This window comes from Stegastes partitus, unplaced genomic scaffold, assembly GCF_000690725.1.
Source record: "Stegastes partitus isolate 25-593 unplaced genomic scaffold, Stegastes_partitus-1.0.2 Scaffold235, whole genome shotgun sequence".
NCBI classification, from domain to species: domain Eukaryota; kingdom Metazoa; phylum Chordata; class Actinopteri; family Pomacentridae; genus Stegastes; species Stegastes partitus.
Window position 1 is genome coordinate 414,152 of NW_007577966.1, and position 15,993 is coordinate 430,144.

General features: G+C 41.9%; 2 protein-coding genes across 2 annotated transcripts in view; both read right to left on the reverse strand.

Annotated features, from left to right (window-relative positions):
- The window catches only part of polr1c (RNA polymerase I and III subunit C), a 26,611-nt gene that overhangs the window by 5,751 nt on the left and 4,867 nt on the right, over positions 1 to 15,993 (reverse strand). Inside the window, exons 2-8 of the mRNA XM_008281515.1 lie at positions 6,498 to 6,574; positions 6,107 to 6,178; positions 5,034 to 5,141; positions 4,765 to 4,897; positions 2,872 to 3,003; positions 2,478 to 2,630; positions 1,619 to 1,768 (exon numbers count right to left, since the gene is read on the reverse strand). Coding sequence (XP_008279737.1) covers positions 1,619 to 1,768; positions 2,478 to 2,630; positions 2,872 to 3,003; positions 4,765 to 4,897; positions 5,034 to 5,141; positions 6,107 to 6,178; positions 6,498 to 6,569 — 820 coding nt within the window. The 5' untranslated portion in view covers positions 6,570 to 6,574. The remainder of the gene's footprint in view (positions 1 to 1,618; positions 1,769 to 2,477; positions 2,631 to 2,871; positions 3,004 to 4,764; positions 4,898 to 5,033; positions 5,142 to 6,106; positions 6,179 to 6,497; positions 6,575 to 15,993) is intronic.
- si:dkey-191g9.7 (uncharacterized) lies at positions 10,873 to 12,671 on the reverse strand. Its single transcript, XM_008281524.1, has one exon. It carries the CDS (start codon positions 12,669 to 12,671, stop codon positions 11,106 to 11,108), a length of 1,566 nt encoding a protein of 521 aa, XP_008279746.1. The 3' UTR covers positions 10,873 to 11,105.

Here is a 15,993-nt window from a genome sequence, read left to right on the forward strand (position 1 = left end):
AACTGAAACCAATCTCTTCCTATAACCATCAACAAGCTTCTTACACCTCTCAACTGGAATTCTGGACCACTCTTGTTTTGTAAACTGCTCTAGGTCTCTCAGATTTGAAGGGTGCCTTCTTGCAACAGCAGTTTTAAGATCTCTCCATAGTGTTGAATGGGATTTAGATTCGGACTCATTGCTGGCCACTTGAAAACTCTCCAACGTTTTGTCTCCAACCATTTCTTGGTGCTATTTGAGGTATCTTCCGGTTCATTGTCCTGCTGGTACACCATGACCTCTGACGCAGACCCAGCTTTCTGACACTCAGTCCTACATTGCAGCCCAAAATATTTTGATAGTCTCCAGATTTCATGATTCCTTGCACACCGTCAAGGCACCCAGTGCCAGAGGCAGCAAAACAACCCCAAAACATCTTTGTTCTCTATGTTTGACTCTGGGTACTGTGTTGTTTTCTTTGTAGGCCTCATTCTGTTTTCTGTAAACAGTAGACTGACATACTTTTCCAAAAAGCTCTACCTTAGTCTCAACCGTCCACAAAACATTCTCCCAGAAGGATTTAGGCTTACGAAGGTACATTTTTGAAAACTCCCGTCTGTTTTTTTTTATGTCTCTTTGTCAGCAGTGGGGTTCTCCTCAGTCTCCTGCCATAGCACTTCTTCTCATTCAGATGACGACATATGGTCCTAGCTGACTTTTGCACCCTGAATGCAGGACAGCCTGAATTTGTGTGGAAGTTGACTGAGGATGTTTATCCACCATTCTAACTATCCTGCGTTGCATTCTTTCGTCAATTTTTCTCTTCCATCCCCGTCCAGGTAGATTAGCCACAGTTCCATGGGTTATAAACTTCTTGATTATTTTATGCACAGTGGACAAAGGGACTTCAAGATCTCTGGAGATGGCCTCGTAACCTTAAGATGGTTCATATTTTTCCACAATTTTGCTTCCTCAGACACTTCTCAGCTCTTCTTTCTCTTCTCCATGCTTGGTGTGACACACACAGGCACAAAACACAAAGGCTGAGTCAACTTTCATACATTCTAACTGGCTTCAGGTGTGATTTCTATATTGCCACACCTGTTACTTGCCACAGATGAGTTTAGACAAGCATCACATGCTTGAAATAAAATGATTTACCCACAGTTTTAAATGGGTGCCAACAATTTTGTCTGGTCCATTTTTTGAGTTTTGTGTAAAATGATGTACATTTGGATTTTTTCCTCTGCTTTTTTTGTGTTTTTCCAATGCACGTACAGGAAATAAACACATGTATACCAAAAACATTTGTAATTGCAACAATTTCTGGGAGAAATGGTGTATTTTCTGGAAAAAATCCAGGGGTACCAATACTTTCGTCCATGACTGTATATGTATGTATCTATGTATGTATGTATGTATGTATTCGTGTTACTGATTTTTTGTTCTTTCTTTTCTTTTGTGTATGTGTCGGTACACTGGGCTTCTTATAATGGTTTTGACATGTCTGAAATGAATCAATAAAATCAAACAAAAACCAACAAAGTGCAGAAAAGGTGAAAAAAGTGAAAAGCCACCATCGCATGAAGAGCAACTGTGGCTGCCTGGAACCAAGCCAGGACTGTTGGATAATTCTTACCATTAACATCTTCCAGGTCTATAACACCTCGTGAAAAGCAGCGTTTTAAGCGTTCTGCCTTCTCTCCCTTTACAGGCTCCAGGAGGGTGATTTCTGGGAGGAGACGGTAACTGGCTGTGGCCACTGGAGAGAATTTAGCATGGTCTTTGCCTGAACACAGAACACAAACCATTATTTCAGCATTAAATGGAGCATTAAACCTGATATCTGGACAGATAATATCAAAGGTAGTGTGTTGGTTGTGTTGAGGTATGACACCTATGAAAGTGTGGGATTTCCATATTTAGATGAGTTCCACCGATATTTCAACTATGGATGTAACGGTACATGTGTTTACCCCAGAGCAACTGGGACACGTTGTCAGTTATGGAGTGGAATTCTCCTCAGCAGTGCTCCAGTTGCAGTCTATCAGATGAAGCAAGCTAACAGGGTTAACAGGGTCATAGCTGGAAGACACTGTGAGGTTGTCTTGTACAATGTGTTGACTCACCACATGTTTTCATTCCTTAAGCCACAACCTGTGACTTCTGTGTTCACAGTGCAGCATATGTAGGTCAGCACACGTTACATTTTTTGAAAATAAATAATATTTTACTTTTAGTTTCTTTTTTTTTATATATATATATATATATGCTAAAGCACTGTATAAATTGTTTCACCCAAATATTAGACCACAAGTTACTTACCAAAATTATTTTTAAAGAATGAACTTCCATGCTGAAGACATCTTTTGGATTTGGAAACATGGACATTATATAAAATACACATCTGTTATCATAATATAACTAACAATGTCCATTGTCTTTCACAAGTCTGTATTGACTGCACTGAGCTAAGAAGTCCTGTTCCAGACACTTACCAATTCCTTTGACACAGTGCATGATAATGTCCAGCTCCTGTCCTGGTCGCAGCTGAGCTATTAAGATGTCATCGTGCACTGGCCCAATACTGGAGTCTCCAAACACATCTGCCTGGTTACCAATGGGGACCCACTTTATGTCCCTCGAATAAACTGAAAATGCAGGCGACAGTGGAGAGAAAAATATTCACGTTAGTATTTAAATTCACCCAGGAATATTTATTCTTAATAGGATATCAGCACCTTGGAAAATCCCTTTTCCATAACTGATGTTGTTTTCAACAGTCACCTATTTGTTTGTACACTTTGGTCACAGCACACACATCTGTATCAGCAAACAATACCAGCATTTGGTATTGTTAGCATTCAGCATTTGGTGTCATCTCAAACCTACCCATGTGGTTCAGATACAGCTCTCGTGGGTCAGAGTCATCTTTGCTGGCTCTGGGGTTCCTGCTGCATTTAATCTTCAGCTGCAGTTGAATTGTGTCTATTTCTGAACCTTCTTCCTCTGAAGATTCTTCACCTGAAAAAACCAAAGTGGGCAGTTTGGAAAATAGTAGGGTTTGAGGAACTGTTTGTGTTTATGTATGTTTTTGGACAGAAATGCAATAGAGTAATTTATTAAAAAAAACGAAACAAAAAATATAATATGAATGAAGTTCCTCATGCATATCTAGGATGGGGTTCCAATAGTTCAGTTCTGGACCTAGCACATATATGGCAACCACAGATTTTCTAAGCTCATTAGTGGCAGATCATATTAGCTGAAGCAAATTAACTTTAAATCTGCAAGTAACTTGATCAAAAGCCAAAAAACATTATATCTTTCTCTGGTTAAAACGCTCTCTTCAAGCCAGTGTTTGTACTGACAAAACACTGAGTGAGGATTGAGTACTACTCTCAAATGATCCCGTAAACATTTATGAATAACATACTAATCTACAGTACTTTAAGTTTATCAACTCACTATTTTGATCAATGGCTTAATTACTGGAAGGAGCCGCTGGCAAAAATGATTTCACTGTTCGAATATTAAATCGAACCCTGCGTTCCAAATCCCATTCTGTCATTTTTACTTTAAGCACATACAACAGCTGCACTTTCAAAGTATGTACTGCTGCATGCAGAATGCAGTATTCATCACATTCTGCAGAGTGAAATCACCTGTCTGTGCACACTTCGCAGCTGAAGCTTGGCACATGAGCGAGATGCCGTGACATATGTGACATAGTCCTTATCTCATTTCACTAATTGCACATCCTCCATTCGTTTCCTTGACTCTTATCCTCGCGTCTTAGTCCCTCCCACCAGAGGTTTGACTGAAGATGTGAAGAAGAGAGCAAAGAAAAAGGGGTCCAGGCAACAGGTTTTTAACTAAATAAGACATCCTCGCTTCGAAGCTGCCACTTTAAAGCGACATCAAACAAATATGACATGTAGCACAGCTCCATCACATGTCCAGTGTATTATTAGAACCGACCACTGTGTTAAGGCTAATATACACAGTATATTTAACTTCAAGTCACAACACGGCAGAATGCGACAAGAATTTACAGGTGTCATAGATTTTCACTTTTATTTCCCACACACAGGCAGTGTGAAGTATAAATTCGTCATTGCGCATTATATAGTACTATACAGCTTTTATGTCGCGTGTGGAAACGCTTTCATCAAGGACACAGGTCATAGCTCCTCCAGCAAGCTTCCTAGATTCTTGATTCTTAAATAGCATTTTACAAATTGAGACTTCCTTTGTTATGACGCACCAAGATTGATTTCTGGGTCACAGGCCAGAGGACTGAGGACCAAGCAGTTGAGAAGGCTAAAATTAGTGAAATGAGATGAGCATATAGCTTCATTTGCGCAAAGGATTGTGGGTCACATCATTTTCTGGCATACGATATAGTACGGTGTATGGGACGATGGGTTTTACAACAGACCTATGGTCTTCTCCTGTTAAGGCCAGTTTAGGGTTGGGTCTTGAGGGCATTAATGTTAATTAAGCTGATAATAACAAATGTTTTTATACACTCTCAGGCAATAAAGATAATTACAAATTTAAACAGAAACTTTCTGATTTAGGCCTTTATAACATTAGTTATCTACCGATGTTGACAATCACACCTATTCTGATTCCACAAGGGATTAAAAGGGATTCAGACAGCTGCACAACTGGATCATGACTGAATAAACTTTCTCATATGCCAAAGTGGTGACACACCAGGGTAAAATAGGAACTGTGCTGAAATGCCATGTGAGTTAGTGTTTTACTGTATTGTTTTACCAGCGTTTCTGTACTCAAACAGTCGAGGGTCAGCTTTGATGGGGATGAGGCCTAATCTGTGGGCCAGGACTTCATCCTGGACGATGGATGTGTTGTTATAGATAAACACCTTCTCGACTGCCATGGTAGGCACCTGCACAAAAAATAATAATAATAATAATAATAATTCCACACCAGTGGGCTCTAACAATATGTTAGCATAAAATGAAAGAAATGTCTTTGTTATGAAGATAACATGAATGATAAATATGACTGAATGGGAATCTCACCTCTGCTAGTAAAATCCTTCTAAAGGCATTGGCAATGGCTGCATCAATGCCCACCATATCAAACTCCATACTGCTCTCATCCAGATGCACTATGTCAATGCTGAATTTCTGCAAACAGAAGAACTGCATTTACTTGCAATGTATTCATACAGTAATCGCAGATCAGATTGCTTTGGTACTTAGTGGTTCAGAACACAATAGGATTAACTTAGATTCAACTAAACTGAATGTAACAAAGTCCATATTTGACGTTGGGCATAAAAAGTAAAATAATGTTTGACTTTGATCATTCTTACCTTCTTAAAGACATGTACAACAGCTTTTTATAGATATGTTTACTACATGTATTTCTTACAGACTTCCTCTAAAGGCTTGCACACAATGTTTGAAGTGGATATGATGTGCACAACCTCTGCTCACCTTGTTGAAAGCAGGAGCAGAAACATTGGGCTTTGACTAAGCATAATGCTGTGTCAGTGTTTCCTCTACAGTGTGCACATATTTTTCTCTAAATGCATGAAAGACTGTATTTTAAGATTATTTTTTGACAATCAAGCTTTTATTAGATAGTCACAGTAGAGATAGACAGGAAATGTAGGGAAAGAAAGTAGGAATGACTTGCAGTAAATGTCCAGCCAGGCCTTGACTCAAATTGGGGACTTGTTGACAGCATTTGCATACATAAGCATACAGACACTCAGGTCAACCCAAACGCATAAAATACTTGTAATAATTTGCTCAGCCAATTTTCACAAATAGATCCTTACTGCTATAAAAAAAATGTCTGAAGAACAAATATTTCTTCTTTAACATTGTTCTGGTGAAGACAAAGAATATGCTTGAACTTGGAGTGACTAATAATCTCCATATAACATAGCTGCGTGTTCCAAGGTACAGTTTATGAGAGCTGCTATATTTACAGATAAGAGCAGAAAAACAGCAGCTGGAGTCCTTTGAGTCCTTTTTAGGTCATTTTCTACAGTCCTTAGAATTAGTCTGTTTAAGGAAACAAAGGTAAATATCTTGGTTTACCGGTAAATGCGACATTCTTTGCAAAAGGGACAACATTTTACCCTTTGAAATTTCTTCATGTCCCAAGTGTCATCACAGCCAGGGTAGTTTCCAGGAAAATCTGTTGTATGAACCTACAGACAACCAACACAGTTCACAGTATTAATGCACATGTCAGAAAACATGACAGTTACTTTAACAGCTTAAAGTATTTCTGTATTTTTCTAAGAAGATGGCATGGCTTATACTTTCATATTGACGGAGTATCACTGGTGAAGTACTTTTTAAGTGTATGAGGTTACAGGAGTGTGACTGTGCTGATAGCTCTCATCACTGTTAGGCTAACACTGTTAGCATCAGCTCTGTTCAGCTCTGTTCATGTCGGGAGCGTACGCCTCAGCCGGTCACACGCACGACACATGTCATAAAACCATCGCTAAACAACAGACTTACATTCTTAACACCAAACTCCCCCAGAATTACTCGAGTCCGTATTTCTTCCACGTTATTCATGGTAGCCGCCATCTTGACTTGAAGTCCGCTTGGCTCCACCCACACTTCTTCGCACTTCCTCTTTTTTGGTGGCAGTCAGCGTCCAGGAGCACCACCGCCGCGCCGAGCATGGGAGAGAGGGCCGCAGCCATCGACCCCATCGAGAAGGGGCAATTGAATTAGATTAGACAAATTAAATTAAACATTTTGTTTCTCTCATTTTTTATTTCATATATGTCTTTTCAAATGTATTCTTTGACCAGTGTAGTTTCTTTCAGATAACAGAATAAAAATAGCTCAAATATATTCTCCAACTTTTTTATTGCTTTTTTTATTGCTTTAATATTTCTTGCGCTGAAACATACTTAATGAAACAAAAAAAGTATATACTCCGCTGATTCCTCTATGTGACATAATTCACATAGCCCCATGGAATATGTATTTCCTAAATGCAGTGTGTTTTATTAAGTCTTGCATGTCCTACCCTCAACCTTGTCAAGATGCCCCTTTGTCTAGTGCTTGTAACTGTTCTCATCATGCCTACTTCTCACTGTGCTGCATAAAGCTTTTATCCTGTGTTTCCTGTAACCCAACTTCGCTGCCACTCTTTAATGGTGTTTTTTTTGTATTCCCTTTACTTTAGATTTACCAAGCAAAACGTCCAATGGACTCTTCCAAATTCAGAATACGTTTAGCTGACATATCCATTGCCCCCCCCCGTTATCCCTGGATGAGCTGAATTCCACATAAATGTGATCAATACATTTATATTTTTTAATCTGAACAGACTTAGAACCTATATATAGGTTCCTAATGCCAAACACTGTCATCTCTCTGAAACAAAGCTCAGGCTGCCTCAGTGAGTTCAAAAATTCAATACTGTCACAAGTCACTCTATGGAAATACATACATCCATTGTCTTTACACCTTAATCCTCAAGGGTCGCGGCGGGCTGTAGTCCATCCCAGCTAACCCAGGGTGAAGGCAGGTTCACCTGGACTGGTAACCTGTCATGTCCGTCAATTTTCTGTTTTATGTTTGCACATTTTATGTCTTGTCCTTCCTGTATTATTTTGAAATCAATAACTTGTTGTGTCTGTCGTAAATTCACTTTCCGCACGCCCTGCCCTCATCTCATCACACCCGCGCTCTGATGGTTTTCCCTCACCTGTTTCCCATCTTCCCTCATTAGTCAGTTCGTTGCACTTCACGGTCGTCGTCCCAGCGTTTCTTCATAGCCATAGTCAAGTCATAGTCTGTTTGTGTACGACCTTGTTTCTGTTTTTGACCTTGCCTTTCGCCTCTCGTTTTTGGATACCTCTGCCTGTCTGACTGATCTCCTGTGTACCAAACCCTGCCTGGTAATAAACCTGCTTGCCGTCTGTGTCAAGCATTTGTGTCCACTAGTTCTGAGTGTGAGTTCTTGACATAACCAGACTATCACAGGGCTACACATACAGACAGACAGACAAGCACACTCACATTCACACTTACGGACAATTTAGAATCACCAGTTAACCCTAACATGTTTCTGGACTGTGGGAGGAAGCTGGAGAACCCAGAGAGAACCCAGGCTGCACAGGGAGAACATGGAGACTCCACACAGAAAAATCCCAGGTGTCCGAACCGGGATGCGAACCAGGGAACTTGTAGCTGTGAGTTGATGGTGTTAACCACTGAGCCACTGTGCAGCCCCTATGGAAATACAGTCATCATTAAAATACTGTTTGCCCTGACGAAGCTCCTCCCATATTGCATAAAACCATTATTGTAACAAACACACACACACACACACACACACACACACACACACACACACACACACAAGTCCCCTGATCTTGCTGCCCTGTGTTGTATTGATTGTGGCAACTTTATGATTAAGTACATCTGTCTGACAGTGTACACACAGGACATGGCCTCTGCTGAGGACTGTACTGCAAAGTAAGACTGGTAGTGTACCGATGTATGTTGAGCTTAAAGTCAGAGTTTTCAGTGTCCTGAAGGAGGCTGTCTTTTAACCTGTTAGATTACCATCGTAACTCATGATGTGGAGCAAACCACCCGGAGCAGGTTATCTTCAGAGTTTCAGATTTAAATCAGCTGTAAGAAGTGTTTCGTTTTCAATATTGTATAGAGACCTCTCAAAAAAAATCACAAATCATGGTTTTAGGGGCACTCATGTCTTAGAAGAGGGAGCCAAGCCTGCCCAAGTTCCTCAGTAGTTCATGACCCCGTGGCCTGGCACTCTTGATCTCTGATTACAAAGAGGACAGAAAATGACAACAAAATAATTACCTCATGGGACAGACAGTCAACCGGCAACAGCAAACTACTTTCCAGCCTTTTATATAAAAACTGGTAAACTACTGTTCTACAAACCTGTATGGAGGTTGTGGAGTAGGCCTGTTGTTCCAAGAGAAGACACCATATCACTTTGCCTAATCTAAGCATGAAAAGTACAAGTGCATGAATGTTCCACAGATACATACAAAAAATTAGCAACGCTGACTAGTTTTGCATTTTGGTGGAATTGTTGAGAAATCATCATCTGGGTACTATGGATATTCATAGCAAAAAAAGTCATAAAATTGTTCCCCGTAGTTGTTAAGCTACATTACACAAACTGGGGAACAAATGAATGCAAACATCTACATCAAAATACACATGCACCATTAGCATCGTGAAATAATAACCACTGAAACATTTAAAAGTTGAGTTCACAGTGTATTGATCTACAAAAGGCTTCTATGTGTTTACAAGTACTACCTGTTGTGGTTAACTCAACCTTAATGCAATTTCTGAGGTGCTAAGAAGGATTATTTCAGTAGGGATCTAAATGATCAAAGCATATGTATGTAATATTGTACGATGCAATATTTCACAAGCACAGCAATTTATCTTCCACTAAACTGAAGCTATGAGAAACCTTTTGACAGGTCTTGACCTTTGCTTTAAAGCTAATAGCAAATTAGATGTTTATTTGTTTGAAATAGCTTGTCTTGCTCCTTTTATCTTTTGATGTTGTCAATCATCTCCTACAGATGAATATTATGCAGTTTTGACAAATGTCACTACTGAGCTGAATCGAACAAGATAAAGTTAAAATAATAAATTTTTAAAAATGCTGTCCTTCATAGACGTGATGGGTAGGGGAGTGTTTGACATTGGGTCTGCTCCTCAACCCCTCTGGCGAAAAATTGTACTTCTGTGGTTTCTATATAATGTATTAACCTATGTTGGACCATTTGCTGTGAACTAACTTGATCTATGAAATTAAATTATTACAGACTCATTATACTTCTTTTCATTTTCAAAGAAATATAATTAGACTGCAGTCTTTTCCAGAATTTTTGAGGAGCTAAGTGTCATCCTTTTTCTACAGGTAATCTATTGTGCTCTGTCTGGGAACAACTTGCAGCCGTACATTTGTTTGAATACAAAATTAGTTGTCTTGAAATTGTTTTAAATGTTATAATGAGAGTAGTGTTAGTCGTACAAATAGCCAAGAAGAGAATACATGCAGGGAGTCACATAGCGTTTTAATGGAAAGTCGACTAATCCATGGACACAGGTAGGCTACACAGGTCAGTCACTTGAAGTATCAAAATTTGTCCATCGCTCGTTCAAAAAAGACAGCCATCTTGTTTTCATAGCCTGAAAACACACAGTATGTATGGCATTCACTTATTTTGGATGCCACACAGTATGAAATTCCCCTTCAAAGGACACATTCTCTCTATCTCCATTGAAACAGGACATAATGTTTAGTTGATTTGCCTATTACTTTTACTCTTCCTACAGTTCTACTATGGCATTTACTTCCTTTTACATTGCATGTGTTCACTTTTAACATTCAGTTTTTGTTGTGACTGTGTAGGAGAGGGGGTAATTTGTTCTTTAGGCTGTAGACTAAAATCAGTATTAGGTAAAAAAAAAAAAAAATTCTCAATAGCTCCCTTGAAAGGTGTCCACTGGTGTCAGTCAAGAATCCAAACGCCATACAGAACCCAGTGAGCCAGAGGGAGGAACACTACTTCCAGGGGGTGGGGAGCAGAAGCAGGGATGCAGTAAAGGGGTGGTCTGAGGTGATTAGCATTAGGTTAACATTTGGTTAGGGCTCAGCTGAGGATTACATTCGACTCCCCAACCCACATTCATTGCAAGCTTTTCAGACTAGTATTATTAGTATTAATAATTGCAAATTTCCCCACTGTGGGATTAATAAAGGCTTATCGTATCTTATTGGTAGTAAGAGTAGTATTTCTTGCAATGTTGTTGCATCAGATTGCTTAATACTATGCAAATGTTGTTTTATTGAGTTTATGTCCTGTACATAGATTCCTATTAAAATACCTATATGCGAAAGGGCCCTCTGAAAAACTGGCAGTGCACAGCTACAGGAATCACAGTTTCAGTCACTGAAATATTGAAATACTGGTATACAAGCTCGTCTCGTAAATATGCAGATTATTCTATCTTCCATAAAGCTTCTGCTCAGGTGGATGACATTTGAGGCTGAAGTTCAGGTCAGTTCAGTGTTCAAGTTCACTCCATCTGTCAGCTGGTGAGTCAGTCAACAGCTGCAGTGCTCCGACTGCAACAGACCGGGGTTCGGATGGAGCTCATCATCCTGCTCCTCTTTCTCTGACAGCTGGTATTTTTGCCCTGCTGGGAGGTGCTGGTGTTTTGGCGTGACAACTTGGCTGCATGGCTTGCTGTTTCCTTGATCTGCAGCTCCAGGTGTCTCTGGATGGCTATGCCTAACTCCTCAGGGTCCACAGAAGCCCCATACACTTCCCATGTCATCCCTTCTGCATCCCACTTCACCTCCTTCACTGGAGATTTGGGAGCACCACCCGGTTTCTTGCTTCCATCACTGTCACTGTTTGGAGTTAGGATACAGGAGGGCTCATTTCTGCACTTGTCCGCCAGACAGACCTGGGGGAACACATGAGAACTGATGGTCTGACTTGTCTGCACCCCAACATCCCTTAGAACTTTATGGGCTGTCATAGTCCCCATGTCACGGACTATGGATCTGACTTTACCAACTGAACTACTGCAGCACTCCTCTCTGCTGAGGTGCTTTTGAGATTGTGGGCAAGTACCAGGAGGCAGTGAACTGATCCAAGAGCAGCTGAGGTTGCAGCATCGCATTAGATGTTTGGCATCTAGGCCTGTCTCACTGACGGAGGAGATGAGACGCGGCAGGGTAAGGTGGTTGGCTGCAGGAGGAGGTGCCACAGCACACCGAATATTGCAGCTTGGCTCTATGCCTGCCAGGCGTGGCAACAGCCGGGAAGGGGCAGGAATGGGCTGGGGATGGCAGTAAGCAGCAAATGTGTCTTCAAAATTGGCATGGTGGACATAAGAGTCATAACAGAGTGTTTTGTCACATTTAGTGGGGAGATGGCCTTCTTCTTCAGCACGCTGTACTCTGACTGCTGCATCTGAAGATGGGAAACAAATACACATACCTTGAGGCTGCTGTACACCAGATTCTCCATTGTTGGCTCCTCTGTAAATAGTAGTGTCAACATTGCACTGCTGCAAATGTATGGGCTGCTTATGGGCTAGCTCGGAGTTAGTCTCAGCCTCTTGCATGTTTTTATCTCCTCCATGACAACTAAGTCCATAAGTCTCACTGTCTGGAGCCTGGGGAGGCACTCCCTGTTTAACCTGACGTAAAGTGTCGGAGTGACTCCTGTGAACAGGCAGAGATGTTGACCCTGTACTCTGCAATGTCCTGGCAGACTCAGGGTTGTCTTTGTTTTCATTCACAACTGCCCTGTGGTGGTGTGAGGGTGTGTGTGTCTCAGCTAGAGTAGGTGGGTGGCTTGAAGCCCTGGGGAGCGCGCAGTGTTCAGATGCGCTTTGCTGCAGTTCAGCAGGCTGTGTGCTGACCCTCAGCCTGCTGCTGTAAGTTTCTTCAGTTGGAAGAGTAGAAGAATGTCCTTTACAGATCTGACTTTTAGCCTCCTCTTGGCACTTGTAACCTGCCAGTGTAGAGGTGCTTATTGCCTGTTTAGAGCTCTCGGAGCTGTCAAACAGGGACTGACCAGAGAGGGTAGAATCCAAGGGAACATTTCCCTCCAGTGGATACAACTTCGCCACAGGATGCCCAGTCTCTGCCATGGAATACCTTTAAGCAGAAATACAACATAAGTTGTGGAAGACACTTGATCAGCTCGGACACAACCAAACATAGAAAATCACATCAATCAAAACTTTCAATAGTCAATAGTGTGAGAACTGTGGTTAGAATGGGATTTTCATAATTTGATTTTTTTAAAGTTATTATAAAATGAAAGAAATAAATACAAATATTAATATACTTTTTGGACTCACTATAATTACACTTATTTTATCCATGTGACAAGATTCAATTCAGTTTTATTTACATAGCTTCAGTTCACAGCATTTGTCATTTCATAGCACTTCACATAGTAAGATGAAGACCTTACGAATTTTAAACAGAGAACAGAAAAACCAACAATCCAAAGCTGCCTTTGGATTCCCTATGAGCAAGCAGTCAGTGATAGTGGGAAGGAACCAAAAAAATAAAAAACTTTAACCCTCAGACAGAACCAAGCTCAGGGCCATCTGCCTCGGGATAGGAGGATAGCAGAAGAAGAACAGACAAACAATACAAACAGAACAATGATGAAGATGACATTTCTACTGTTGTGAAAAAACAAGTACATCCCATTGAAGTTATAAATTTTATCATTTGAACAAGGAACCACTTGATTGTCTTTGAAACAGTACTCATTGATAACGTTAAAATTACCAACAAGGTATTGCTCAAAGTGAAAAATGAAGAGATAAAGAATGGTTTTGTCAAAGCCCATATTTAAATCCAATCCATCCATCCATCCATCCATCCATCCATCCATCCATCCATCCGTCCATCCATCCATCCATCCATCCGTCCGTCCATCCATCCATCCATCCATCCATCCATCTATTTTCTTCCACTTATCCGGGGTAGGGTTGTGGAGGCAGCAGGTGGAGCAGGTCATTTCAGACTTCCCTCCCCCAGCGACGCTTTCCAGCTCATCCTGGGGGATCCCGAGGCATTCCCAGGCCAGCCGAGAGATACAATTCCTCCAGCGGGTTCTGGGTCTGCCCCCGGGTCTCCTCCCAGGTGGATGTGTTCAGAAAACCTCCAGAGGAATCCAAATCAGATGTCCAAACCACCTCAACTGGCTCCTTTTGACGCGAAGGAGCAGTGGCTCTACGCCAAGCTCCCTCCGGATGTCCGAGCTCCTCACCATACCTCTAAGGCTGAGCCCAGCCACCCTGTTGTTCTTTCAGTCATGACCCAAAGCTCGTGACCATAGGTGAGGGTTGGGATGTAGATGGACTGGTAAATCAAGATCTTCGTCTTGCGGCTCAACCCTCTCTTCACCACAACGGTCTCGTACAGTGCCTGCATTATTGCTGAAGCCGCACCGAGTTGCCTGTCCACCTTGTGCTCCATTTTCCCATCACTTGTGAACAAGATCCTGAGATACTTAAACTCTCTTGCTTGGGGAAGCAACTCCCCCCCACCCGAAGGAGGCAATCCACCAGTTTCCGGCAGAGGACCATGGCCTTGGACTTGGAGGTACTGATCTGCATCCCTGCCACTTCACACTTGGCTGCAAACCGCTCCAGTGCGTGTTGAAGGTCACAGTCTGATGAAGCCATCAGTACCATGTCGTCCTCAAAAAGCAGAGACGCAATCCTGAGGTCCCGAACCAAAAGACACCCTCCTCACCCTGGCTACGCCTTGAGAACCTGTCCATGAAGACCACAAACAGGCTCAGGAACAAGGGGCGCACACAGATGGAGAGGGTGAGTGGTGCAGAGCAGCAGAGGCGGTCTGGAGTGTGGACCAGGGGGGAGCCAATGCCCTTTAAGTCGGGGGTTTAGGAAATCCGAGGCTGGGCAGGAGGCAGAACCACAGCGGGCAGGACTGAAGCCGAGCCAATGCAGGGAATAACAGGACCAAAGCAGAACTGGGCCAACGGACAGCAGGACCAAAGCAAACCCTGGCCACGGGATAGCAGGACGGAGCAGAACCGGAGCTAAGAATAACAGGACCGAAGCAGAACTGGGGTAAGGAACAGCAGGACTGAAGCAGAACTGGGGTAAGGGATAGCAGGACCGAAACCGAATCGGGGCAAGGGATTGCAGGACCGAAGCCACACCAGGGCAGTGCGGCAAGTAGGACTGCAGGAACAGGAGGATTGCAGGTTAAAACAAGAGATCAGTAATGTGCTGAGGCCTGATCACGCAACTACTGGAGTAGCTGAAGCTGATGCCACGATCTGGCAGGGAGTGGAGTGTGGAATTGGCTTTTATGGCTCGAGAGGAAGTGGCTAGAGTGTTGCACCGCAGATGACCAGAGTTACTGCTGATTAAGAAAATAATTAGTATCAGCCGCTGCAGGGAGCGGCACAGGAGAGTGAGTGAGAGCAGAGGGGGGAGAAAGAGAGAAAGAGAGAGGGAGAAGCAGAGAGGTCAGGTGGGGCAGATGCAGGGACTGGGGAGGGGACCCTGACAAAATTGTAATTGAAAAATATCAAAATCTGCCAACTAAATCATTACCAAACAATTTCTTCACCAATATGTTTGTAAAGGTGTGTAATAACATGTCTTAAAATGTTGAAGTTCAACTCTAGTGGGAAACCCTGAAAAAAACCTGCTCAAGTTGGAGTACCAATAAATGATTGATGAAAAATCATTTTTTTTAAAAAGTCGGGCCTTAAGTAAATTATGAGGGGTCAAATTAGGGTTTTTTCATGATTCTGAGTTGATTGCTAGCATTTATATTTCACCACAAACATTCCATTGTTGAAAAAGGCCACACTCACTTTTACATTTACATTCACAGTTGCTTTTATTTCACATACTTATACACTGCTCAAAAAAATTAAAGCGAACACTAAAATAACACATCCTAGATCTTAATGAATTAAATATTCCAGTTGAAAATCTTTATTCATTACATAGTGGAATGTGTTGAGAACAAAATAACATAAAAATGATCAATGTAAATCAAAATTATTATCCCATGGAGGTCTAGATTTGGAATCATACTCAAAATAAAAGTGGACAATCACATTACCGGCTGATCCAGCTTCAGTGGAAATTCCTCCAAACAAGTCATAGTGAGGCTCAGTAGTGTGTGTGGCCTCCACATGCCTGTATGACCTCCCTAAAATGCCCGGGCATGCTCCTGATGAGGCAGAATGTTCTCCTGAGGGATCTCCTCCCACACCTGGATTAAAGCATCAGTCAACTCCTGGACAGTCTGTGGTGCAACGAGATACAATGTCCCAGATGTGCTCAGTTGGATTCAGGTCTGGGGAACGGGCAGGCCATAGCATCAATGCCTTCATCAAGCAGGAACTGCTGACACACTTCAGCCACATGATGCCTAACATTGTCATGCATCAGAAGAAACCCA

Bases quoted from the DNA above. Each gene is read 5' to 3' on its own strand.
- si:dkey-191g9.7 (XM_008281524.1), bottom strand. From the start codon at position 12,671: ATGGCAGAGACTGGGCATCCTGTGGCGAAGTTGTATCCACTGGAGGGA.